This window comes from Scyliorhinus torazame, chromosome 10 (genome assembly GCF_047496885.1).
Source record: "Scyliorhinus torazame isolate Kashiwa2021f chromosome 10, sScyTor2.1, whole genome shotgun sequence".
In the NCBI taxonomy this organism is placed as follows: domain Eukaryota; kingdom Metazoa; phylum Chordata; class Chondrichthyes; order Carcharhiniformes; family Scyliorhinidae; genus Scyliorhinus; species Scyliorhinus torazame.
In genome coordinates, this window is record NC_092716.1 from 44,921,304 (window position 1) to 44,948,707 (window position 27,404).

At 47.7% G+C, this 27,404-nt stretch overlaps 1 protein-coding gene across 1 annotated transcript in view; it reads left to right on the forward strand.

The window, feature by feature from the left end:
* The window catches only part of cpne7 (copine VII), a 371,941-nt gene extending 347,040 nt beyond the window's left edge, over nucleotides 1–24,901 (forward strand). Inside the window, exons 13-16 of the mRNA XM_072518053.1 lie at nucleotides 8,111–8,162; nucleotides 10,407–10,540; nucleotides 11,285–11,521; nucleotides 23,528–24,901. Of these exons, the coding sequence (XP_072374154.1) occupies nucleotides 8,111–8,162; nucleotides 10,407–10,540; nucleotides 11,285–11,521; nucleotides 23,528–23,665 (561 nt within the window). The 3' untranslated portion in view covers nucleotides 23,666–24,901. The remainder of the gene's footprint in view (nucleotides 1–8,110; nucleotides 8,163–10,406; nucleotides 10,541–11,284; nucleotides 11,522–23,527) is intronic.
* Nucleotides 24,902–27,404: the final 2,503 nt, after the last annotated feature.

Below are 27,404 nucleotides of genomic sequence, written 5' to 3' on the forward strand. Positions count from 1 at the left end.
AGACAATGGAGCTGCTGGATAGGTATAGCTTGGCTTATAAATGGGACGCAATGGCACTTATTATGGATGGTCCATCATATTGTCCATATTATTTTTAATGGTGCATTGTGCCTCCATAGCCCTCACACTGTGAGTTTCTCAAGCACAGGCATAAAGTTGCCTGATTAGACAATTATTTCTTTTCTCAGAATACAGCTTTCGGATCGGAAATTAGATTCAGAAAGGAAAACCTACCTTTCAGTAGTAGTTCTGGCTGCTTCCCTTGAGATCCAATGTTCTAATATTTAAAAAGTTGATGCATAGGGCTGGAGGAGCGTGCAGACTTAGACTGGAGCAAGCCTAATAGGAAGTTGGAAATGAGGGTCTTAAAATTTGCTAAAATCTCAAGTAATTATGATTTCTAAACTAACGTGTTCCTTGTTACTTCTGATTTGAAAAAACTAGTTGTAATTTTCCAATAACGTGAATGAAATTATAAGAAGACAGATAAACAGATTGGTTGACACAGTAATTGGGTTGTTTTATGAGGAAAGATTGAACAGGTTGGACTTGGTTCCACTGGAGTTTAGACGAGCGAGGGGTGACTTGAATATAAAATTGAGGCTGAAAGGTAACAATTTTCCTGAATATAACGGACCTGTGATGTAAGATTGTGAATGGTATTGACAAGGTGCGCATTAAAAGGACATTTCCTCCTGTGGGTGAGTGCAGAACTAGGGGACACTGTTTTAACATTAGGGGTCACTCTTATTTTTTTTTAAATATTTTATTGAAAATTTTTGGTCAACCAACACAGTACATTGTGCATCCTTTACACAATATTATAACAACACAAATAACAATGACCTATTTTATAAACAGAAAATGAATAAATAATAAATAACAAAATGAAAACTAACACTAATTGGCAACTGCTTTATCACAAGTAACACTCTCCAAAAATATAATTTAACAGTCCAATATATAATTATCTGTAGCAACGACCTATACATATTATACAGTATATATTAACAACCCTGAGAGTCCTTCTGATTCCTCCTCCACCACCGCCCCCCCCCCCCCCCCGCCCCCGATCCTGGGCTGCTGCTGCTGCCTTCTTTTTTCCATTCCATCTATCTTTCTGCGAGGTATTCGACGAACGGTTGCCACCGCCTGGTGAACCCTTGAGCCGACCCCCTTAGGACGAACTTAATCCGCTCTAGCTTTATAAACCCTGCCATGTCGTTTATCCAGGTCTCCACCCCCGGGGGCTTGGCTTCTTTCCACATTAGCAATATCCTACGCCGGGCTACTAGGGACGCAAAGGCCAAAACATCGGCCTCTCTCGCATCCTGCACTCCCGGCTCTTGTGAAACCCAAATATAGCCAACCCCCAGCTTGGTTCGACCCGGACCCATACTCCTTTTGAAAGCACCTTTGTCACCCCCATCCAAAACCCCTGTAGTGCCGGGCATGACCAAAACATATGGGTATGATTCGCTGGGCTTCTCGAGCACCTCGCACACCTATCCTCCACCCCAAAAAATTTACTGAGCCGTGCTCCAGTCATATGCGCCCTGTGTAATACCTTAAACTGAATCAGGCTTAGCCTGGCACGCGAGGATGACGAGTTTACCCTGCTTAGGGCATCTGCCCACAGCCCCTCCTTGATCTCCTCCCCCAGCTCTTCTTCCCATTCCTCTTTTAGTTCATCTACCATAGTCTCCCCTTCGTCCCTCATTTCCCTATATATATCTGACACCTTACCATCCCCCACCCATGTCTTTGAGATCACTCTGTCCTGCACCTCTTGTGTCGGGAGCTGCGGGAATTCCCTCACCTGTTGCCTCGCAAAAGCCCTCAGTTGCATATACCTGAATGCAGTCCCTTGGGGCAACCCATATTTCTCGGTCAGCGCTCCCAGACTCGCGAACTTCCCATCCACAAACAGATCTTTCAGTTGCGTTATTCCTGCTCTTTGCCACATTCCATATCCCCCATCCATTCCCCCCGGGGCAAACCTATGGTTGTTTCTTATCGGGGACCCCCCCAAGGCTCCAGTCTTTCCCCTATGCCGTCTCCACTGTCCCCAAATCTTCAGTGTAGCCACCACCACCGGGCTTGTGGTGTAGTTCCTCGGTGAGAACGGCAATGGGGCTGTCACCATAGCCTGTAGGCTAGTCCCCCTACAGGACGCCCTCTCTAATCTCTTCCATGCCGCTCCCTCCTCCTCTCCCATCCACTTACTCACCATTGAAATATTAGCGGCCCAATAATACTCACTTAGCCTCGGTAGTGCCAGCCCCCCCCCTATCCCTGCTACGCTGTAAGAATCCCTTCCTCACTCTCGGGGTCTTCCCGGCCCACACAAAACCCATGATGCTCTTTTCAATCCTTTTAAAAAAAGCCTTCGTGATCACCACCGGGAGGCACTGAAACACAAAGAGGAATCTCGGGAGGACCACCATCTTAACCGCCTGCACCCTCCCTGCCAGTGACAGGGATACCATATCCCATCTCTTGAAATCATCCTCCATCTGTTCCACCAACCGCGTTAAATTTAACCTATGCAATGTGCCCCAATTCTTGGCTATCTGGATCCCCAGGTAACGAAAGTCCCTTGTTACCTTCCTCAACGGTAGGTCCTCTATTTCTCTACTCTGCTCCCCTGGATGCACCACAAACAACTCACTTTTCCCCATGTTCAATTTATACCCTGAAAAATCCCCAAACTCCCCAAGTATCCGCATTATTTCTGGCATCCCCTCCGCCGGGTCTGCCACATATAGTAACAAATCGTCCGGATACAAAGATACCCGGTGTTCTTCTCCTCCTCTAAGTACTCCCCTCCACTTCTTGGAACCCCTCACCGCTATCGCCAGGGGCTCAATCGCCAGTGCAAACAATAATGGGGACAGAGGGCATCCCTGCCTTGTCCCTCTATGGAGCCGAAAATATGCAGATCCCCGTCCATTCGTGACCACGCTCGCCATCGGGGCCCTATACAACAGCTGCACCCATCTAACATACCCCTCTCCAAAACCAAATCTCCTCAACACCTCCCACAAATAATCCCACTCCACTCTATCAAATGCTTTCTCGGCATCCATCGCCACTACTATCTCCGTTTCCCCCTCTGGTGGGGGCATCATCATTACCCCTAACAGCCTCCGTATATTCGTGTTCAGCTGTCTCCCCTTCACAAACCCAGTTTGGTCCTCGTGGACCACCCCTGGGACACATTCCTCTATTCTCATTGCCATTACCTTGGCCAGGATCTTGGCATTTACATTTAGGAGGGAAATAGGTCTATAGGACCCGCATTGTAGAGGGTCCTTTTCCTTCTTTAAGAGAAGCGATATCGTTGCTTCAGACATAGTCGGGGGCAGTTGTCCCCTTTCCTTTGCCTCATTAAAGGTCCTCGTCAATACCGGGGCGAGCAAGTCCACATATTTTCTGTAGAATTCGACTGGGAATCCATCCGGTCCCGGGGCCTTTCCCGCCTGCATGCTCCTAATTCATTTCACCACTTCTTCTACCTCGAGCTGTGCTCCCAGTCCCACCCTTTCCTGCTCTTCCACCTTGGGAAATTCCAGCCGATCCAAAAAGCCCATCATTCTCTCCCTCCCATCCGGGGGTTGAGCTTCATATAATTTTTTATAAAATGTCTTGAACACTCCATTCACTCTCTCCGCTCCCCGCTCCATCTCTCCTTCCTCATCCCTCACTCCCCCCATTTCTCTCGCTGCTCCCCTTTTCCTCAATTGGTGTGCCAGCAACCTGCTCACCTTCTCCCCATATTCGTACTGTACACCCTGTGCCTTCCTCCATTGTGCCTCTGCAGTGCCCGTAGTCAGCAAGTCAAATTCTACATGTAGCCTTTGCCTTTCCCTGTACAGTCCCTCCTCCGGTGCTTCCGCATATTGTCTGTCCACCCTCAAAAGTTCTTGCAGCAACCGCTCCCGTTCCTTACTCTCCTGCTTCCCTTTATGTACCCTTATTGATATCAGCTCCCCTCTAACCACCGCCTTCAGCGCCTCCCAGACCACTCCCACCTGGACCTCCCCATTATCATTGAGTTCCAAGTACTTTTCAATGCACCCCCTCACCCTTAGACACACCCCCTCATCTGCCATTAGTCCCATGTCCATTCTCCAGGGTGGGCGCCCTCCTGTTTCCTCCCCTATCTCCAAGTCTACCCAGTGTGGAGCGTGATCCGAAATGGCTATAGCCGTATACTCTGTTCCCCTCACCTTCGGGATCAACGCCCTTCCCAGCACAAAAAAGTCTATTCGCGAGTAGACTTTATGGACATAGGAGAAAAACGAGAACTCCTTACTCCTAGGTCTGCTAAATCTCCACGGGTCTACACCTCCCATCTGCTCCATAAAATCTTTAAGTACCTTGGCTGCTGCCGGCCTCCTTCCAGTCCTGGACTTCGACCTATCCAGCCCTGGTTCCAACACCGTATTAAAATCTCCCCCCATTATCAGCTTTCCCATCTCTAGGTCCGGAATGCGTCCTAGCATCCGCCTCATAAAATTGGCATCATCCCAGTTCGGGGCATATACGTTTACCAAAACCACCGTCTCCCCCTGTAGTTTGCCACTCACCATCACGTATCTGCCCCCGTCATCCGCCACTATAGTCTTTGCCTCGAACATTACCCGCTTCCCCACTAATATAGCCACCCCCCTGTTTTTCGCATCTAGCCCCGAATGGAACACCTGCCCCACCCATCCTTTGCATAGCCTAACCTGGTCTATCAGTTTCAGGTGCGTTTCCTGTAACATAACCACATCTGCCTTAAGTTTCTTAAGGTGTGCGAGTACCCGTGCCCTCTTTATCGGCCCGTTCAGCCCTCTCACATTCCACGTGATCAGCCGGGTTGGGGGGCTTCCTAACCCCCCCCTCCTTGTCGATTAGCCATCCCCTTTTTCCAGCTCCTCACCCAGTTCCCACGCAGCTGTATCTCCCCCAGGCGGTGCCCCCCCGCACATCCCCTCCCATACCAGCTCCCCCCTTTCCCCAGCAGCAGCAACCCAGTAATTCCCCCCTCCCACCCCCCCCCCCACTAGATCCCCCGCTAGCGTAATTACTCCCCCCATGTTGCTCCCAGAAGTCAGCAAACTCTGGCCGACCTCGGCTTCCCCCCGTGACCTCGGCTCGCACCGTGCGACGCCCTCTCCTTCCTGCTTCTCTATTCCCGCCATGATTATCATAGCGCGGGAACCAAGCCCGCGCTTCTCCCTTGGCCCCGCCCCCAACGGCCAACGCCCCATCTCCTCCACCTCCCCTCCTCCCCCCATCACCACCTGTGGAAGAGAGAAAAGTTACCACATCGCAGGATTAGTACATAAAACTCCTCTTTCCCCCCTTTTTAACCCCCCTCTTCGCCCCCCACATTCGCCCCACCACTTTGTTCAAACGTTCTTTTTAATAACCCGCTCATTCCAGTTTTTCTTCCACAATAAAAGTCCACGCTTCATCCGCCGTCTCAAAGTAGTGGTGCCTTCCTCGATATGTGACCCACAGTCTTGCCGGTTGCAGCATTCCAAATTTTATCTTCTTTTTATGAAGCACCGCCTTGGCCCGATTAAAGATCGCCCTCCTTCTCGCCACCTCCGCACTCCAGTCTTGATAAACGCGGATCACCACGTTCTCCCATTTACTGCTCTGAGTTTTCTTTGCCCATCTAAGGACCATTTCTTTATCCTTAAAACGGAGGAATCTCACCACTATGGCTCTGGGAATTTCTCCTGCTCTCGGTCCTCGCGCCATCACTCGGTATGCTCCCTCCACCTCCAACGGACCCGCCGGGGCCTCCGCTCCCATTAACGAGTGCAGCATCGTGCTCACATATGCCCCGACGTCCGCTCCCTCCACACCTTCAGGAAGACCAAGAATCCTCAGGTTGTTCCTCCTTGCGTTGTTCTCCAGTGCCTCCAACCTTTCCACACATCGTTTCTGATGTGCCTCATGCATCTCCGTCTTCACCACCAGGCCCTGTATGTCGTCCTCATTCTCGGCTGCCTTTGCCTTCACGACCCGAAGCTCCCGCTCCTGGGTCTTTTGTTCCTCCTTTAGCCCTTCGATCGCCTGTAGTATCGGGGCCAACAGCTCTTCCTTCATTTCCTTTTTGAGCTCTTCCACACAGCATTTCAAAAACTCTTGTTGTTCAGGGCCCCATGTTAAACTGCCACCTTCCGACGCCATCTTGGTTTTTGCTTGCCTTCCTTGCCGCTGTTCTAAAGGATCCACTGCAATCCGGCCACTTTCTCCTCCTTTTTTCATCCGTATCCAGGGGGGATTCCCTTCTGGTTTACCGCACAGTGTTTTTAGCCATCAAAATTGCCGTTGGGGCTCCTATCAAGAGCCCAAAAGTTCGTTTCACCGGGAGCTGCCGAAACGTGCGACTCAGCTGGTCATCGACGCACCCGGAAGTCAGGGGTCACTCTTATAGGATAGAGATGCGGACAATTGTTTCCTCTCAAAGGGTCGAGCGACTTTGGAATTCTCTGCCTCAGAAGGCTGTAGAAGTGGGGCCACTGAATATTTATAAGGCGGAGGTAGATAAATTATTTTTAGGAAAGGGAATCAAAGGTTAGCGGGGGTAGATGGTGTTTCTAGAACACAACACATACAGATCAGCCATGATCTTATCGAATGACAGAGCAGGCTCGAGGGGCTGAATGGCCTACTTCTGCCTATTCGTTTATTCATATGTATCTTTCACCCTGAGACCAAGTTTGAATTCAGTCACAGGCATCATGACAAAGGCGCATTCCGTGTTCACTCAATGGACCCTTTGTAAAATTATTTTGGGAAATCTCAGTTTCATTGGCCACAGATCTACAAGTCAAAATTACCCATAACTTGATATGATATACAGATTTGATACCTCTATCTGACACTATTGGTGGTTCCTATATGAAATACTGCTATTGGACAGGATATTTTCCTATGTTTGTGTTGAGGATGGCTGGGGTGGAGGAATCAATCTCTTATTCTGCATTACTTTTGGCAATATTTGATGGTGAAACAAGGTGCAAGAAAATGGAAAAATGTCCAGTTCACCAGAACCGGTATCCTTTGCCTCGCGGTAGCACAGTGGTTAGCACTGTTATTTCACAGCGCCAGGGTCCCGCGTCCGATTCCTGGCTTGGGTCACTGTCTGCGTGGAGTCTGCATGTTCTCCCCGTGTCTGCAAGGGTTTCCACCGGGTGCTCCGGTTTCCTCCCACAAGTTCCGAAAGACGTGCTGTTAGGTGATTTGGGCATTCTGAATTCTCCCTCTGTGTACCCGAACAGGCGCCGGAATGTGGCGACTAGGGGATTATCACAGTAACTTCATTGCATTGTTAATGTAAGCCTACTTGTGACACTAATAAAGATTATTATTATTATATAATACAACGAAGGCTGGGATTTTCCAGCCCTTCCTTCCAGCATGATCTTCTGGTTCCATCAAAGGCAACCCCTGCAGCGGGTTGCTAGGGGGCATGGCCAGCAAGCAACACAAATGGCCATTGATTACGACGGGACTGGAAGATCCAGCTGGTAGCCAATGGTGAGCTGCCTCCAAAACTGGAAAACTGCTGTGGTGGGGGCTGGGGGGCAATGGTGTTCCCGAATATACTGGACCTGATTTTTATTTCCGATCACGGCTCATTCTTTTGATAATAGGTCTGATGGAAGAACACACTCTGGGACAGCGTGGCATAAGTACTGCTAATGTTCTTTTGCTTCAAACAATATTGTTGTCAGTGTGGTATCGGAAGGCATTATCTGTTTTGATTTCATATAAACAATAACAGTGCACTCGCACTAACGATGGATAGATGAAATTAGAATCAAAATTAAATTTAATATTAGCCAGATGCTGCATGATTATGCTGTCGGTCAATGTGATTTTCACTGCTGTGATATAAAAGGGATACTTCACACATGAGATGTTACTTGGTATAATTGCAAATTCAGTGTGAGTCATCTTCATAACATGTCTTTTCCAATGGAGAATGAATAGGTCATGTCAAGTGCAACTTGGATCAGCCAAGATAATAGAGTATGGTCCCCGTGCGAATGGGAGAATGGAAGTCATTTCATTTCACAAGGATCACTTTCTTTTGCAGGTTTCACATAATTTTGCCATCAATTTCAATTCGGAAGATGACGAATGTGAAGGTAAGTTGAAACCAGTTTCACTCAATTGAAGGTGTGGTTTTCTTGTGCCACTGTGATATAGTTTACACTTACCTCATGGCAATGCAGATGTGCAGTGCAACTATTGGGTCGGATCTCAGGCCCTTCAGGCGACCCTCTCATACCACTTTACAAACTCCAGCGTGTGGTAATAAATATAGAAGACGCTGGAATGTTTCTAGTCCTTCTGACTCTTATTCAGGGTCATACGGGCCTGAAACGTTAACTCCGTTTCTCTCGCCACAGATGCTGCCAGAATTTTCTGCTTTTATTTCAGATTTCCAGCATCTGCAGTATTTTGCCTGCATTTCAGGTTGTAGTGTCAAAGTGAGTTTAGAATATGCTCACAGGCCACAATTGAAAGGAGAATCATTTTTCAGTGGTGTTTTTCAAACAGATCCTCCTGTCGACATTCTCAAATCATTCAGCTGTGGATTTTGCTGGGACTCATAGGGTTAATAATGCTTCTGTTGGTTAAGAGAGTGAGATCCAGGCATATTGCTGGGCCCCGAATAATTCAATAATTACCCGTCTCTGATTGACAGCACAGTATAATAACAGCCTGGAGTGGAACAGACCTATATTGGCCAAATGATCAGTCGCAGCCCTTTCCAATATTGCACAGCAACGTTTGTCAGCAGCTCCTCAGCTCCATGTTTGCAGTTAAACATTCATTACCCCAATGCTCAGTGTAAACCAAGGTCGCTAAATTAGAATGAGTAATTGGCCAATCCTGGAGCTGAAACCTGACAGCACCGTCGTAATGGGGAAGCCCAAAGAGGTGGTAAATTTGGGTGACAACAATGCATCTAAGAGGACCCCATGTTGGTAAATAATATCTACCCAATTTTGTTAAGAGACCATAAATGTTCATGTCAAAAATTCTCCTGCTAAGCATTTGGAAACAACAGTGCCATTTTCTTGAACCCCCACCACAAAGTCCATCCCCTTCCCATTGACACATGGGAAACTGATCAAAAAGGTAAGAGCTGATGGAATCCAGGGCAGTTTGGCAAATTAGGTTCAAAATTTGCTTAGTGACAGGATGCAGAGGGTGATGGTCAAAGGTTGCTTTTGTGACAGGAAGCCCATGTCCAGTAGCATAGCACAGGGATCGGTGCTGGAACCCTTGCTGTTTGCAGTGTACATTAATGATCTAGATGTGACTGTGTGTGTGAACAGTTCTGGTCGCCAGGCTCCAGGAAGGATGTGATTGCACGAGAAAGGGTGCAGAGGAGATTCACCAGGATGTTGCCTGTGCTGGGGTGTTTCAGCTATGAAGAGAGGCTGGATAAGCTGGTGTTGTTCTCCTTAGAGCAGGGCTGAGGGGGGACTTGATTGAGGTGTACAAAGTTATGAGGGGCATATATAAGGTAGACTTTCCCCTTTATTAGAAGGGTCAATAACCAGGGGGCATCGATTTACAATAAGGAACAGGAGATTAGAGGGGATGTGAAGAAAAGCCTTTTCACCCAGAGGGTGGTGGGGATCTGGAACTCACTGACTGAATGGGAGGTAAAGATGGGAACTCTCACAACATTTAAGAAGGATTTAGATGAACACTTGAACCTCCAAAGCATACTGGGCCCCGAACCCAGTTGGAATAGATAGATGCTTGATGGCCAGCACAGACACGATGGGCCAAAGGTCCTCTTGCTGTGTTGTAAAGCTCTATGACTCTATGGCACCAGCACCCCCCACCCCTTCCATGTCTGACCACTCAACAACTGAGAATTCTGTACGACTCTGAGCTGAGAGTCTAAACCCACATTTTCTCCATCACAATATCCACCTAGTCCTCATTATTTCCCACCGTCAACCCTACTTCCTCATGACTTTGAATCAATCTCCTGTATTGCACAATGTCAGAAGCTTTGCTAAAAGCTAAATCTTAAATTTTCAGGCTTTCCTTGTCTCTTGGTGTGTTATTTTCTCAAAGAAGTCCAATCATTTCCCAAATAATTTCCCAATATGCTGAAAATGCAGATTGTCTTAGAAGCCAATGAATGCCATCTGGCTAGAGCAGTCACAAAAAAGGTTCAGGACCAGCACAAATAAGCATATAACCTGTTTCAATATATGTGATGTTCCAGCTTCTGTTGCTGGAGTACTGGCTATGTCTAAATCTCTTGCTTTTCTATATTATGTTCAAGGTTTCTGATTTTCATTTCACTGAATATGTACCCAAGCAACTTCTAACTGAATTCTATCTCTTCTTTGTTGAAGGAATCCAGGGAGTTGTTGAATCATATCAGAGCTGTCTACCCAAAATCCAGCTCTATGGCCCAACCAATGTGTCCCCTATAATAGGAACAGTGGCAAAGGTAGCTGCTGAAGAGGAGAAGACAAAAGAAGCATCTGTATGTATATCTTACTTTTAAAAAAATCCATCTCAGAAACACACACCGGATGCAACCAACAATCTGATCTAGGCAGCAATTTGAAATCTTTACACACACTAGTTGGATTTTTAATCCCTGCCTGGCATTGCTGGGATATGGGAGCAGACCAACATATTATTTCAGGCTGTTTAATTTGATCAGTGGGTTAACGTACCATGTCGTATGCTAAGGAACCATAGCGATCAGGGGCTCCCAGCTTTGATTCTTGGCCTGTGCTACATTGCTGATCTCAGCTTTGAGAGGCTGAATTGGGCTTGCAATGCAAAAAGAAAATCTGCCAAGCTTCCTGCAGTTAATAGTCACCGCCCACAAAGACGGTGGCTGAAAAATGCCCATGTATGTTTGTTACACTTGATTCAGCTGTGAAAGCGCCCATGAATGAATGGGGCTCAATGTCTCCGCTCACATACAAGGAAAAGAAAGATCTTTGCATTTATATAGCACTTTGGATGATCCCAGGGTTTCCAAAAGGGCTTCACAGCTGAACAGAGACTGGATGGCTGATATAGCCACTCTCCAGCATAAGTTGACACCTTCAGTAGTTTTTGAGACAACAGCAACAATTATGCAGTTCAGTCATTTTGGATACGATGACATTGTTGCCGCAAATCTGACAAAGTTACGGAAAATAATTTCTACTTGGTTCAAGGTTTTTATATGGCGCCCTTCTGGTCTGATTGGACTCTGCTTTTATCTTCACAGCAATACTTTATCCTTCTGATCCTAACTGATGGCGTTGTCACTGACATGGCAGATACAAGGGAGGCAATAGTCCGAGCATCATACCTACCAATGTCCATCATCATTGTCGGTGTTGGCAATGCAGATTTTACAGATATGCAGATACTGGATGGCGATGATGGGGTTTTACGATCTCCAAAAGGAGAGCCTGCACTACGAGACATTGTTCAGTTTGTCCCATTCCGTGAATTCAAAAATGTAAGGACTTAAGTTTTTTCTGAATTATGCTTCGTATAATAGAGAGGTTTTTTTATTCAAAATTATGATAGAAGATGTGGAGATGCCGGCGTTGGACTGGGGTGAGCACAGTAAGAAGTCTTACAACACCAGGTTAAAGTCCAACATGTTTGTTTCGATGTCACTAGCCCATCTCTGGATCTGTAAAGATGTAATCACCTGCTAATGCTCATATTCCAAGCATTGTCTGGCATCTTTGAATCTGTCTATATATATGTTTCTGGAACATACCTCTTCATTCACCTGAGGAAGGAGCAGTGCTCCGAAAGCTAGTGACATCGAAACAAACCTGTTGGACTTTAACCTGATGTTGTAAGACTTCTTACTATGATAGAAGAGATCATGGGCGGAATTCCTCCCAAAAGATAACCATTTCCGGCATGAAGGTCGGTGCGAATTGCGCCGACTTTTCCGGCGTGATTCTGATCATGATCTTCCCGCGCCTAGAGCAATAAACCACATGAATCACACCAATTTGAATCCCTAGGTGTCTGATTCGCCTAATCTGGGGTTCAGCTGTGCACTATGAAGAAGGGGGAGCTGCATTTAAATGGTTCCTCGGCACTCACTCCCAGTCAAACCAGCGGGATGGCAGCCTGTGGCCAGCTCCTTGTTTCCTGGAGGGAGGCCTGAATAGGCTTCTGGACGCTATGGAGGAGAGGCGGGGCAACCTGCACCCCTGAGTGGGTAGAAGACTCATCGGCGGTGAGGGAAAGCCAGCCTGGTATGTGGTGGCTGCGGCACTCAGTGCCAGCAGTCTGGCACCAAACCAATCTGTCACACCTGGAATGTCAACACTAATCCACTCCCTGACATCTCACGGCCTCTAGGCATCTGACCCTCCACATCTTCCTCAAATTCCCCTGACACTCCTCATCACAACGCCTTCCTGTGTCTTGGTGCGATGCCCACATGTGCTGGGGCAGCACAGTGGCACAGTGGTTAGCACTGCTGTCTCACAGCGCCAGAGACCCGGGTTCACTTCCGGCCTCGGGTGACTGTGCAGAGTCTGCATGTTTTCCTCGTGTCTGTGTGGATTTCCTCCGGATGCTCCAGTTTCCTCCCACAGTCCAAAGATGTGTAGGCCATGTGGACTAACCATGCTAAATTAACCCTCAATGTCTAAAGGCTAGGTGGGGTTATGGGGGTGGGGCAGGTGTATGGGTTTAGGTAGGGTGGTCTTTCAGAGAATCGGTGCAGACTCAATGGAACGAATGGCCCCCCACACACACAAGTTGGACATTCAAGGAGCAGAAACCCTTCCCAATAATATCATGGTGGCCTCAAGGCGATGTGTGTGCTGTTGATAGCCCCCTGGACCTGAGGCATCCCGATGAAGGTGGTGAATCCTGCAGCCTGGCACCCAGGTGGGCTTGGTCCAGGTCAAAGTGAATGTAGTGAGTTGCTCGGGCAATGCCTGTCGCTGCCACAGCATTAATAAGGATAATTGCCAGCTTGACTTGCTCTATTCCAAAATTCTTTGTTACTCTGGAGGAATGCAAGGAGGAGAGCGAGAGAGACAGTCAGTGAGGTTATCCAACCCGGGGCCCTCGATCCCTCCGAACATACTTTGTCCTCATGATCCTGGAGGCTGACAACCCCATCCCATCTCTGGCATCATGCACCACCTCAAGTAGCTGCTGGCCATAACACATCATCGTCTCCATGGCCACGGGCACTGCCCCTGCCACCTCAAAGTCCCCAATGGTCTCCCATCCAGCTGTTCCCTCCTCACATCAGCTGCACTGATGTCCTTCCTGTGCTGTGGCTCATGGACTGCCAAGTGAGGCATGATGACTCTTGGACCCCCCAGTGCAGCTGGTAGTCGCTGCTGTGGCATGCTAGCCTTCCCCTTCCAATGCCCAGCCACCAACCTTCAGCCCTTGATGTTTAAGAATTCCGCCACTAGCCCTGACTTGGAGAGTGAGGCAGCTGAGAGTAATGAAGGATATATGATGATGGCCAATTGGTTGGACAAGCATTACTCACAGGAATGTGAGAAGACACAGTCCTTTCAGAGGCAGACAAGGACCAGACAAATACGCACCGTGGATACTCAGCCTTACTCATAGATTATCATAGAATTTACAGTGCAGAAGGAGGCCATTCGGCCCATCGAGTCTGCACCGGCTCTTGGAAAGAGCACCCTACCCAAGGTCAACACCTCCACCCCATCCCCACAACCCAGTAACCCTACCCAACACTAAGGGCAATTTTGGAGACTAAGGGCAATTTATCATGGCCAATCCACCTAACCTGCACATCTTTGGACTGTGGGAGGAAACCGGAGGAAACCCACGCACACATAGGGAGGATGTGCAGACTCCGCACAGACAGTGACCCAAGCCGGAATCGAACCTGGGACCCTGGAGCTGTGAAGCAATTGTGCTATCCACAATGCTACCGTGATCATCTTGTGATCTTATTGCTATCATGCAGAATACTCAGAGCAGCGGTGCAGAGTTTAACTCCCCACTGCTGAAAACATTTCCCATCAGCTTTTTGTGGAAAGTGTGGACTAGACCGGAGATAAACTCCCCAAGGCCCCCAAAAATAACTAAATGTGGGTGAATTCAGGTCTGGATCTCACCCAAAAAGCTGATGGGAAACACCCCGCCCAAAATGATACTTCAAATTTTTTTGGGAGAATTGCGCCTATGTGTTTATTTGAACACGGTGAAGAAATCTGAAGTGGATGAAAGTTTTCTTCAATGGCATTTCCACTGCCCATGGTTTACAGCTTCGTGAGAAGATAAATGTATTTCAAAGGGAAAGTTAAATAGCTGTTTTTTCCCCCCATTTTCTCATGAGCATTGCAAAGACTTGTCATTGTGATTATATGACTCATTGGTTGGATAACGTGTGCAAAAACTGGGTGAGGGGTATGGAGGAGGGAGACTTGAGGGCATAGGAAGGCCATGGAGGGAACATGGGAGATATGAAGGACATGGGGCATGAAGGACATGGAGCTATGACGGGGCTTGAGAGATAATCGGGGTTGAGGAAATATGAGAGGCATGGAGGGGTACAGATGAGAGGGAGTGAGGTCTAGAGTCTCTAACAACTATGTTAACAACTGGGTCAATGGTCCAGCAAACAGAGCCAGGCCTTCTTACCTTCAGCCTCACCACCAGCTCAGCTCCATTGTCTTCTTGGACCTACCTTAGGAGGCACCAGGCCCCTCTCTAACCCACCTCCCCAACAAGAAAACAGGATGTCGAGACTCCTCCAGGATGAGGAAAATTACCCAACTCCTGATACCTGTCTCCTTGATGAAAATCGAGCCCAGTGATTCAGATAAATCATTCAAAAGGAAGTGGACAGTTTCTGATTCAGTAAAAGACATTGGATTTGAGCTGGGTATTAGAGGATACTGATGACGATGACGTGGTGAATGGGGTAGGATGAGTTTAAAATTAACCTACTTCTATTTCTTTTCTGACTGTGGATAAGACCTTCTCTTTTTATGGTGCTTTCCTCCATGATTCTTTGATTCACCTGAATGGTACATTAGTCTAATTGGCGACAGTTGGTCTAGTTAGTAATGTCAAATCCATCTTGGGAAAGTGTGAAATTGAATCTAATTAAATCTTGTAATTTGTGATCTGGTACCAGAAAATGACCGTGAAATCTACTAATAGTTGTAAGAACTCAACTGGTTCACGAGTGTAGTTGCAAAAAATATTGTCGTGTTAGATACACTGGTATAACACTGGCTGCAACTGTCAATCAAAAAGATACTCCGGACCTTGAAGTTAGTTCAATCAGGTTTATTGAACTAATAGCACAGTTAGCATAGTTCTCTGTGAGTTCGACTCTGCTAACTTAAGTGCGGTCACTCTGTCTGACTGAACCAGACTAGCTCTTAGCCACGTGGTAGGGGTGTGAGATTGTAACAATACCCTTGACTGACTCTCTAGATGTTCATCAGTGGAAAGAGGCAGAGTGTGAGTGCCTCGTGTCTTTTATAATCTGATCCCACCCCTGAGTGTCCTGCCTGCTTATTGGTCATGTCCTGTTCTCTGTGTCCATTAGCTGCTTGTCTGTATATCATTATGTGTGTGTCCGCATATCATGACATCTCCCTTTTTTAAAATGTTTGGATGACATATGTGAACGTATTTACAAGAATAGGCCAAAATTAACATATATACATGCAGTGGATGTGAACATATGTACATGTGAAAACAGCTGTCTAATGCGAGAACACAGAACATAGCAAACAGAACAAATGTTCATAAGTCCAGTCTCTGTGGCTTGCGTCTGATCCTGGTCGACCGCCAGAGAGGTGGTGGTGGGGACGACAGCGCCTTGATGGGCGGGATTGAAGCCTGACTGGTGGCCTCGTGAGTCGAGGTATCAGGAGGTGGCAAAACAACAGAAGGCTGCGGGCAGGCAACTTTGCGCAGTGCCCATCTGTTTTGTCGCACAACAGAACCATCATCCAGATGCACAACATACGAGCGGGGGGCAGCCTGTCGAACAACGACAGCTGGAGCTGACCAGCCTCCTTCAGGGATCTTGACCCGAACAGTGTCTGGCGGGGATACTACAGGCAATTCGGTGGCATGAGCATCATAGCCCTGTTTTTGCCGGTCTCGGAGTTGCTGCATCTTCTGCAGCACCGGGAGGTGATCCAGGTCGGGCACGTGTATGGTTGGAAGTGTCGTTCGCAAGTCCCTGTTCATCAGGAGTTGAGCCGGCGACATGCCAGTGGACAGTGGGGTTGCCCTGTACACAAGCAGCACAAGGTGAATGTCAGACGCAGAATCCGCGGCCTTGCAGATGATCTGCTTCACTATGTGCACCCCTTTCTCAACTTTTCCATGTGACTGCGGATAGTGTGGGCTGGAAGTGACGTGTTTGAACTGATACGACCAGGATAACAGAGACCATTCATGGCTGCTGAAGCACGGGCCATTGTCACTCATGACAGTGAGTGGGATACCATGCTTGGAGAATGTCTCCTTACAGGCCTTGATGACGGTCTGAGATGTGAGGTCTGAGAGCTTCACTACTTCAGGGTAATTGGAAAAATAATCAATGATTAACACGTAATCACAACTATTTGCATGAAAGAGGTTGATGCCAAACTTGGACCACGGAGAGGTTTCGATTTCATGCTGCTGAAGTGTCTCCTTACTCTGCGCTGGCTGGAAGCGTCGACAGGTCGCACAGTTAAGGACCATGTTCGCGATGTCCTGGCTGATCCTGGCCAGTAGACAGCCTGCCTGGCTCTGCGTCTGCCCTTTTCCACACCCAGGTGGCCCTCATGGATTTGACGGAGCACCAAGCTCTGAAGACTGTGTGGAATTACAATCTGGTCCAGTTTGAGGAGGATGCCATCAGCCACCGTCAGGTCGTCCTTTCCATTGAAAAATTGAGGGCACTGCCCTTTCTGCCAGCCATTGGCGAGGTGTTGCATAACACGCTGCAAGAGGGGGTCTTTGGCTGTGTCCTCACGGATACAAATCACATTCTCATCAGATGCCGGGAAGGTGCTAGCACACAGCTGCACCTGTGACTCAACCTGTGACACAATTTGCCGGATGATGTTCAGTGGTTCACTAGACACGGTGATGGAGCGGGACAGTGTATCGGATGATGAGCTCCTTTCCAGGCGTGTAGACCAGGTCAAAGTCGTACCTTCTGAGTTTGAGGAGATGCGCTGCAACCAAGGCGTCATGTCATTAAGGTCCTTGTGGATAATGTGGACCAGGGGCCTGTGATCCGTCTCGACTGTTAATGTCGGCAGGCCGTAGACATAATCGTGAAACTTGAGAATGCCAGTGAGAAGGCCCAGGCATTCCTTCTCGATTTGTGCATACCTTTGTTCGGTGGGCGTCATTGCCCCAGATGCGAAGGCAGCCAGTGCCCGGGATGAGGTGTCATCGCGTTGCAGCAGGACCGCACCGATGCCATCCTGGCTCGCATATGTCAAGATTTTCGTTGCCCTGTCTGGGCCGAAAAATGCCAATACGGATGCAGTGGTGAGCTTGGCTTTCAGTTCCAACCACTCTGCCTGATGGGCCGCCTTCCACTCGAAGGCAGTGGACGTCTTCACTAGATTTCGTAGGGCCGTGGTGTGCGAGGCCATGATTGGGATGTACCTGCCCAGAAAATTGACCATGCCCAGGAAACGCAATACTGCCTTCTTGTCTTCCGGGATCTTCATGGCTGCGATGGCCTTGACCTTGTCTGTGTCGGGGCACACGCCCTGCTGTGAGATTTGGTCTCCTAGGAACTTGAGTGTCGACATGCCAAAGCAACATTTGGCCCTGTTCAGCTTCAGGCCATTGGCGTGGACACGGCGGAATACCTGCCGGAGACGGGAAACATGCTCCTCAGTACACACGAACCCCTTCGATGCCCTCCATCATCTGCTCCATGATGCGATGAAATATCTCCGATGCCGAGACGATGCTGATCGGCATACGGTTACAGCAGTACCTGCCAAATGGTGTGTTGAAGGTGCAGAGCCTTCTGCTGGACTCATCCAGCTGGATTTGTCAGAATCCATGTGACGCATCTAACTTCATGAAAAACCTTGCATGTGCCATCTCACTGGTGAGTTCATCCCACTTCGGGATGGGGTAGGGTTCACGCATTATATTCTGGTTGAGATCCTTGGGATCAATGCAGATGCAGAGAGTTTTTTAACCACCACCACCCAGTCAGTTGGTTCGGTTACCCTGGAAATGATCCCCTGCTGCTGCAGCTCCTTGAGCTGTTCCTTCAGGCGCTCCTTCAGCGGAGCCGGGACCCGGCGTGGTGCATGGACCACTGGCTTGGCATCAGGTCACAGTAGGATCTTGTACCGATATGGCAAAGTGCCCATCCCGTCAAACACATCTGGATACTGAGCGAGGATGTCGTCAATGCCAGCTTGAAGATCCACGTTGGATGATGTCGTTGAATAAACCCGCTGCACCAGGTTTAGCTTTTTGCTGGCATGCGCGCCCAGTAGGGATGCCCTGTCCGGCTTGACAATTTCAAACCTTAGCCATGCATGGGTACTCTGGTAGGAGATGAGTAGATGGCAGGACCCCAGTGCCGTGATGGCATTACCATTATAGTCCAGGAGCTGGCAGGCTGCTGGAAGGACCTTGGGGGGCTTCTTGATGCGTTTGAAGTCTGCCTGTGAAAGGAGGTTGGCAGGAGCACCTGTGTCCAGCTTGAACTGGATGGAGCAGAGGGTGACCTGCATCACCGCACGCCATTTGTCCTCCGAATCCACAGCGAGGATGGACTGAATGCGAGATGAGTTAGGTGTGGCATGTTCATGTGTAGTAATGATGCCCACTCGGTAGGCGGACTCCAGACACTCGTCCTCTGGATCCATTGTACTGCCAGGATCAGAATCCTATAATCGTCGTTGCACATTCTGGACGCGCCTTCGTCGGAATTGGGAGTGTTGGCCTCTGACTGGTGGTGCAGACCTGCACAAGGCTGCATAGTGTCCAGGCTTCCCGCAGTTTAAACATCGCCTGCTTCTGGCAGGGCAGTGTCCCTTTCGGAGGGCGTTGCCACAGTTCGGGCACGTCATGACGTCGGCGCCGTGATGCGGTGTACGTCGTAGCACATGCGCAGTGCGGTCGGCAGGCGACTGCACCTGTGCAGTGTGGGTGTCGGCTGCTTCGTTATCCCGTTCGCATCGCGTATGCGTGGGGCTCCGGGAAAAACGCGCCAGATGGCCGCTGTCTTCAATGCTGAGGCGCTGCATCCGGGAGATGGCCTGCACACTCTCTGCCTTGTGGGAGGCAAGTTTCTCATTTTCAGACGATTTGTATTGGGAATACCGATTTTTTGCGTGCTCAAGCACTGTGCATGTTTCAATCGTGACTGGCAGGGTCATATGCTTAACTTTTAATAGCTGCTCTCTCAGACGATCAGAGTGAACTCCAAACCCGATTTGGTCTCTGATCATGGAGTCAGCAATATCACTAAAGTTGCAGGACAGTGCTAGCATGCGGAGGCTAGTTAAGGAGGCACTGAAAGATTCATCTTTACCTTGAAGACGTTGTTTGAATATGTAGCGCTCGAAGATTTCATTGGTGTCCACTTCACAGTGACTATCGAACTTGTCCAGGATGGTCTGAAACTTTGTCTTGTCCTGGCCTTCGGTGAAGTGAAAAGAGTTGAAGAGTTTGATGGCTTGATCACCCGCTATTGAGAGGAAAAGCGCGATCTTCCTTGCATCAGGCGCACCCATGAGGTCTGAAGCTTCGATGTACACCAGAAACCTTTGCTTGAACATCCGCCAGTTGGCACTGAGATTGCCGGAGGTCCTGAGCTGGTGAGGAGCCTGAATCTTCTCCATGGTGCCGGGATACATTTGCTGGTCATCACGGAACGGACTGAGGTAAGTAACCTTAAATTAGTAGGCTCCTGGTATCATGTCGTGTTAGGTACACTGGTATAACACTGGCTGCAACTGGATGCAGCATAGATCAAAAAGATACTCCAGACTTTGAAGTTAGTTGAATCAGGTTTATTGTACTAATAGCACAGTTAGCACAGTTCTCTGTGAGTTCGACTCTCTGCTAACTTAAGTGTGGTTACTCTGTCTGACTGAACCAGACTAGCTCTTAGCCACGTGGTGGAGGTGTGAGATTGTAACAACACCCTCGACTGACTCTCTAGATGGTCATCAGTGGAAAGAGACGGAGCGTGAGTGCCTCTTGCCTTTTATAGTCTGATCCCACCCCTGAATGTCCTGCCTGCTTATTGGTCATGTCCTGTTCTCTGTGTCCATTAGCTGTTTGTCAGTGTATCATTATGTGTGTGTCCGCATATCATGACAAATATTGGCTCACCAGCTTTGCCCATATTCTAAGAATGAATATAAATAAAGGTTCTCTACCAATACCGCTTTAAAGCAAGCATTGAGGAGGACTCACTTCTTCAATTTTGCCATCTCTTCAAGCAATTGGCTGTACTCTAGGCTCTGGCTGAGAGTGAGAGCTCGGTGGGTGGAGAGTGTGACCATGAATCAATGTCCCATTACCCCTTGCTTCAGTATGTTCTAACCAGCATGGCATTCCTAGGGCGGCACAGTAGCACAGTGGTTAACACTGTTGCTTCACAGCACCAGGGACCCGGGTTCGATTCCCGGCTTGGGTCACTGTCTGTGCAGAGTCTGCACATTCTCCCCGTGTCTGCATGGGTTTCCTCCGGGTAGCTCCGGTTTCCTCCCACAAGTCCTGAAAGACGTGCTGTTAGGTGAATTGGACATTCTGAATTCTCCCTTAGTGTACCAGAATAGGCACCGGAATGTGGCGACAAGGGGCTTTTCGCAGTAACTTCATGGCAGTATTAATGTAAGTCTACTTGTGACACTACTGAAGATTATTATTACGCTATCAGATCTAGATTGTTTCTGCACCTTCATGGAAACATAGAACATACAGTGCAGAAGGAGGCCATTCGGCCCATCGGGTCTGCACCGACCTACTCAAACCCTCACTTCCACCATAACCCCTCCGAACCTTTTTGGTCACTAAGGGCAATTTATCATGTCCAGTCCACCTAACCTGCACATCTTTGGACTGTGGGAGGAAACCGGAGCACCCAGAGGAAACCCACGCAGACACGGGGAGAACGTGCAGACTCCGCACAGACAGTGACCCAGCGGGGAATTGAACCTGGGACCCTGGCGCTGTGAAGCCACAGTGCTCTCCACTTGTGCTACCGTGCTGCCCAATGTGTTATCCAATTGGGGGGGGGGCTCTTTTATTTCCTTTTTTGCATATCCATTCATAGCTGGGGAATCACCTGCAATGGCTCGCCCTCCTGGTCCCACACCATTACCTCTGGGGTCCCCCAAGGGCGCATTCTTGGCCCTTTCTTATTTCTGAGCAATGATATCATTTGAAAACACAACAGCAGCTCCCACATGTTCACTGACAACACTCAGCACTTCCTCACCACCACCTCGCAACCTCTCCACCACCTCGCGACCTCTCCACTGCAACTGATCTGTCCTGCTGCTTGTCTGATTGTCTGATATCTAGTACTGGATGAGCAGCAATTTAATTCAATTAAATATGGGGAAGACTGAAGCCATTGCTTAGGACCCTGCCTGCCAAAAACCCTGTTGCCTCATTGTTGACTCCAACCCGCCCTCTAGCCGCTGCCTGAGACAGAACCAGACCACATCGGTCTTCCTATTGAACCCTATAAAAGCTTTCAACTGCATATCTAACAAAACTACTTCCGCCTCCAAAACGGCATGAATCGCTACTCTTACCTCAGCTTCTCTGCAGCTAAAACCTTCATCTATGCCTTTGTTACTCTTTAACTTGAATATTTAATGATCTCCTGGCCTTCCCTAATCTTCCACCCTTTATGAGTATGAGCTCGGGCGGCGCAGTGGTTAGCACCTCTGCCTCATGGCGCTGAGGACCCAGGTCCGATTCTGGCCCCAGGTCACTGTCCGTGTGGAGTTTGCACATTCTCCCTGTGTCTGGGTGGGTCTCACCCCCACAACTCAAAGATGTGCAGGGTAGGTGGATTGGCCATGCTAAAATTGCCCCTTAATTGGAAAGAAAGAATTGGGTACTCTAAATTTTTTTTTTAATGAGTGTGAGCTCATCAAAAACTCTGGGGCCCACATCCTAAATCACACTGTTCTGTTTATCTTGTTTTTTTCTGTTTATCATTTTTTTTGCTGATCTCCATTAGTTTTCAATCTGGTAATGGGTGAATTTCACATTTCTCATTTTCATTTTCAAATCCCTGCCACTCCTTAGCCAGGTCACCTCTTTCAGACCTATAACCTTCCAAGTTCTTTGCACTCCCCCTATTATGGCCTTTTGTGCATCCTGATTTGAATCAGTCCACCATTGGCAGCTGTGTTTCAGTTACCGAGGCCCCAAGCTCTGGAACAATCATCTCTAAACCAGTCTACCTTTCTACTCGCTATTAAGACATTCCTTAAAACCCACCTCTTTAATTAAGCTGTCCTAACGGCCCAGATATTGCAGTAGGAATGACGGTGAAAGTCTCAGCATTTGCCTTCATTATTCCTCTGAAACTGACAGAACCTTCTGGAGTCCACACATGTGTAGTTAGACACGGAAATCCATAAATTGATGTCAGTGATTCTCTGCTTCTCCACAGAATGCTCTATTGAAGATCCCTCCCCACCCCGACTACGATCTAATATAAATCACTGAACTGATGAAAACTTGCACTTTTATGCTCTTAGTCTTGCTGAAAGAACACTTGAAAAATTTACACCTTGCTGACTGAGGTGAATCTGGGTTTTTAATAGTGGGCTCAGTTCTTGATTGATACTGAGCAGCCAAATTACCTCTGAGGAACTATTTTGTACAGGCAGCAGGACAAACTTCTCCATTGTGTGAAAAGAATAATTTTAAATAGGTTTTTGTATCATGATATAGCTTCTTCCTTAATCCCACTTGTCTCTCCTAATCATTTATTTTTCTCTCTGTAAAATATTTAAGTGGAGACAAACAATTCAGTACATTGTGCTTTCTGGTTTGCTGTCTTTGGAAATACTTCTGTGTGATTGGCTTCTTGCCTTGATTGATGACATCACTGTTGCTGGACTCCTGGAGATCTCCTTCTCTTAACACCACATTTACACAGACATAAAGAAAGGGAAAATCCATGCCACAAAGATTACTCCTTCAAACGCCATCGCGTTTGCAAAATCTGAGCTAAAATCTCCTTACTTAGCTCACAATCAAATTTTATCCTATACTGCTGCTGTGAAGCACCTTGGGTTGTTTAATTACATTAAAGGCAATATGTAAATGCAAGTTGTTGTTTGTGAAGACGTGTAAACGTTTGAGACTAACTTAGTCATGGAGTTAATACTCGTTAAAGCTTGAATTAATTTACTTGTTTTAACTGTACGGCACTTTGATAGCTTTTGAAATCCGATAAGCTGAAACAAGAAAGAAATAGGTTTCTCCATTGATGTCTTGATCTGTGTTCCAGGCTTCCCCAGCAGCTTTGGCCAAATGCGTATTAGCAGAAGTTCCGAAGCAAGTTGTGGAATATTACAGCTACAAGGCCATTGCACCAAAATGCCCAACTGTGGACTCTTCTGAGTCAGCTTGTACAACGCCTGAATGAATGGACTGATGATTACAAAGTAGAAGCCTTTGACGAGAGAATGATATGGCAGTCTGTGCAAATAATATTCATGTCATGTAAATGGTTTTCTACATTTAAGATAAAAAAGTCATTCAACAATTTCATAACTCTAGCAAACAAATTGCAAGGTCCATGGCCAAGATCAACCACATGTCAATACTGGAAGATGGAATTGGGCAATATTCTACCAATACCCAGACACATCATATCGCTCCTGCTCTGAGTTAATGGCACATATATCTCGCCTGGAGTGAATAGAGATGTAAATGGAAAACGGATGTAGGAACATGCTTTACCTTCCAGAGCTAGAAGCACATGTCATGAAGAATTTCCTCAAAAAACAATTGGAGCCCCTGCAGAAAGCAAACCACATATGGAACATGTTGCATGTTTCCTGCATCCTTGGCTTCATAGTTAATCCGAATATTCAAGCCCCATATTTAAGACACTGCTCCATATAACATATCCTACATTTGTGGTTATCCCAGGGAAATGTTTTTTGCGTAAACTTTTTTTGCTTTTTGTTTAAATGCACGAATCAATTGGTGTGCATAATGCTAAAATTGGAGGGAAAAACATTGCTTTGGACTGCAATCACAAGAGGAAAAAATTGAAAAACTGCCATTTTGGTCCATGGACATTAAACAAAAAGTATGCAATAATATTAATGAATGATTCAGTGATATGATGGATTTGTTCTAGCACCTGGAGTGACATGAAGTAGCTGGAGGTCGGTGACACTTGGAGCTCGAGGAAGTTCCTGATGTTAGCTGTGTCAGGGTGTACACTGAACACATCCCAGCGAGGGAATGATTAGCGAATACTCTCAAAGGATCCATTGCAACCAACATAATGTTAGCAGAGGCAGGGAGTCGGTTGTCCATCTTTTGGGGAATAGTGTGTGCTGGAAACATATGTAAAGGAATGGAATGTATCAGAAAGAAGGCAAAACTAAAAGGACAGTATCTTTAGGAAAAGTTCTTGGCAAACCTAGACTGCACAGTGGTTAGCACTGCGGCCTCACAGAGCCAGGGACCCGGGTTTGATTCCTATCTTGGGTGACTGTCCGTGTGGAGTTTGCACATTCTCCCCTTATGTGCGTGGGTTTCCTCTGGGTTCTCTGGTCTCCTCCCACTGTCCAAAAATGTACAGGTTAGGCAGATTGGCCATTTTAAATTGCTTCATGTTCAAAAGATTAGGTGGGGTTATAGGGATGGGGTGGGTGTGTGGGCCTGGGTAGGGTGCTCTTTCAGGGAGTTGCTGCAATCTCAATGGGCCAGATGGCCTCCTACTGCACTGTAGGGATTCTATTCTAAACCCTTTTTGTTTGTATAGAGAGTAAGAGGAACCAGAATAACCACAGTTCTTATTAAGTGTACATGTGGCATTTTGGTACTTGTTAAAACATTTCCCTTCACTGTTGTGTAGTTGCAAAAACAATTATGACATCCCTTCCTGGAAATAGCACTTCTTTAAACGCATGAGGTCAATGCAGTACCTTTAATATCAAGTAATGCTCTGAGTGAGATAACAAGCGGGTTGAAAATTTGATCCCTCACTTAGAGCTTCACTCAGTTTTCAGATAGATGTGGAAATCTAATGGAGTGTTGAGTCTAGTACCAGAAGGATTCCTCTGGTATTAACTATAAATAAAGAATGATACAGTATTTGGGTTGTCAGGCCTGCGTAACGAAAACGTAAATTAAGCTGGGCTATCAAGGGGAGCATAGGGTATTTCCGCTGGTGGAATGGAAGACAGGATGGAAAGAAGGGAAGATGTGAAAACGCTGAAAGTGATTGAGTAGACACAATAACAAACTGTTGAGATGGGGATAGTTATCAGAGAAGAAGAAGTGGGGCACATCAACAAGGAGGAAGTGGAACATATGCACAACTGAGTCTCATTTCCTTAGTGTGTTAAGATGATTTTCCTGCAGAACTCCTGATGGACAGTATTTAATTCACATGGTGAACTTACATTGTCAAGTGTCAAATAATGGGGAAAATGGTTTCTGGATTTTTGCCAGTTTCTGTTTTATACCTTCTAGTGCGATTGTACCACAACTATAGTGTCAGTATGAAGTGGCTCACTTTGCATTGGCATTGCAATTAAATAGTAAGTGAAGCATAAAATCATGAGTCAGGATCCAGCTTGACCCCAGTCTAAAACAGAGTGAGAGTTTTAGGGTTTCAGTACTTTGCTTCACAATCAAGTCGGGGCTAAAGGTCGGATTTGCAATAAACAGCAGGATTGGTCGGAAGTGGTAACCACTTCTCACGAATACTAAAGCCGCAGTGAAAATGGAAGCTAGGTAGATAGCTCAAAAAGCAAAATACCGAACCTGCTGGAAAGCTGAAACTAAAACAGCTGGAGATACTGCGGCAGCGGATGTCGAAAGAACGGAAGTCGGCTGAAATTTTGGGTGAAGAATCTTTCTTCAGAACTCTGTCTTAGAGGATGGTTGGAATGTTACCATAACGCTCCATGCAGAAACAGTTGGGATGAGACTGATTGTGGGTGGGATTCTCTGTTAGCCGACGCCAAAATCAGGAAATACAATTTGGCGTAGAATAGCTTCCGACCCCAAAATCACGGCATGTGCCGATTTGGTGCCAAATCGCGATTCTCCGTGACCTCAAAAACAGCGTCAATGAATTTCACTCCGCACGTATAGTAAGCACCATTTGAATGAAATGAAATGAAATTCGCTTATTGTCACAAGTAGGTTTCAAATGAAGTTACTGTGAAAAGCCCCTAGTTGCCACATTCCGGCGCCTGTTCGGGGAGGCTGGTACGGGAATTGAACCATGCTGCTGGCCTGCCTTGGTCTGCTTTCAAAGCCAGCGATTTAGCCCTGTGCTAAACCAGCCCCTGCTGGTTTGCATATCATTAGCGGGTCCGACCCGGTATTCTCCAGGGCCTCCGCGATTCTTCGCCTCCGATGGGCTGAGTTCCCGACAGCGTGGTTCACTTGTGCTTTTTAAAATCGTGAAACCGGCGTGGAGGCTGCTGAGGGAGAGGGGTGGGGGGGTACGGAGAGTGTCCAACATGCCCAGAGTGTGCTGATAGTTGTGCTGCTGGCCGGAGGACTTCTTCCAGGGCTGGGGGGAGTAGTGGGGGGGTGGCCAGAAGGTGGGCTGTGGGGTCAGGATGGATGGACACGGAACACCATTGCCGCAGCTGGCAAAGCAGCCATGTAGTTGCGCACGCCGCTGACAGTCCATTTTGTAGCCGGTGCCACGGGTCATATCGGTGTCCCCTCTGGCCCCAATCGACCCATCCGCTGTATGGGCAAGCTCTAGCACAACCAGTGCCATCTTGTTGGCTGGGATAGGTGTGTGTGGGGAGTGTAATGTGTATGAGCGGCTGCAGCTTGTTAGCCTCCTGAGTGTCGAGCACGGACCCGGCGAATCCCTCACCATTTGTCATTGGAATCGAGTGTGTTCCATGCAGCACCAGTGCTAACCCCTCAAGGGTAGCAGAATCGGTGCAGGTATGGCGCCGGTTTTTCTGTCGTAATAGTCCACGGATTCTCCGTTAAAGTCAACACTTAGAGCTGGATTCTCCGATTTTGAGGGTATGTCCAGAGGAAGTGTCTAGTTTTACGATGAAAAAGATGACCTGCAGCGGTCAAGCCATACAACATGGCGTGGGCACACGCGGACCCGACCTGCCAGATAGTGCCCCCCTGCAACTCACTCTTGCCACCCCTGGACC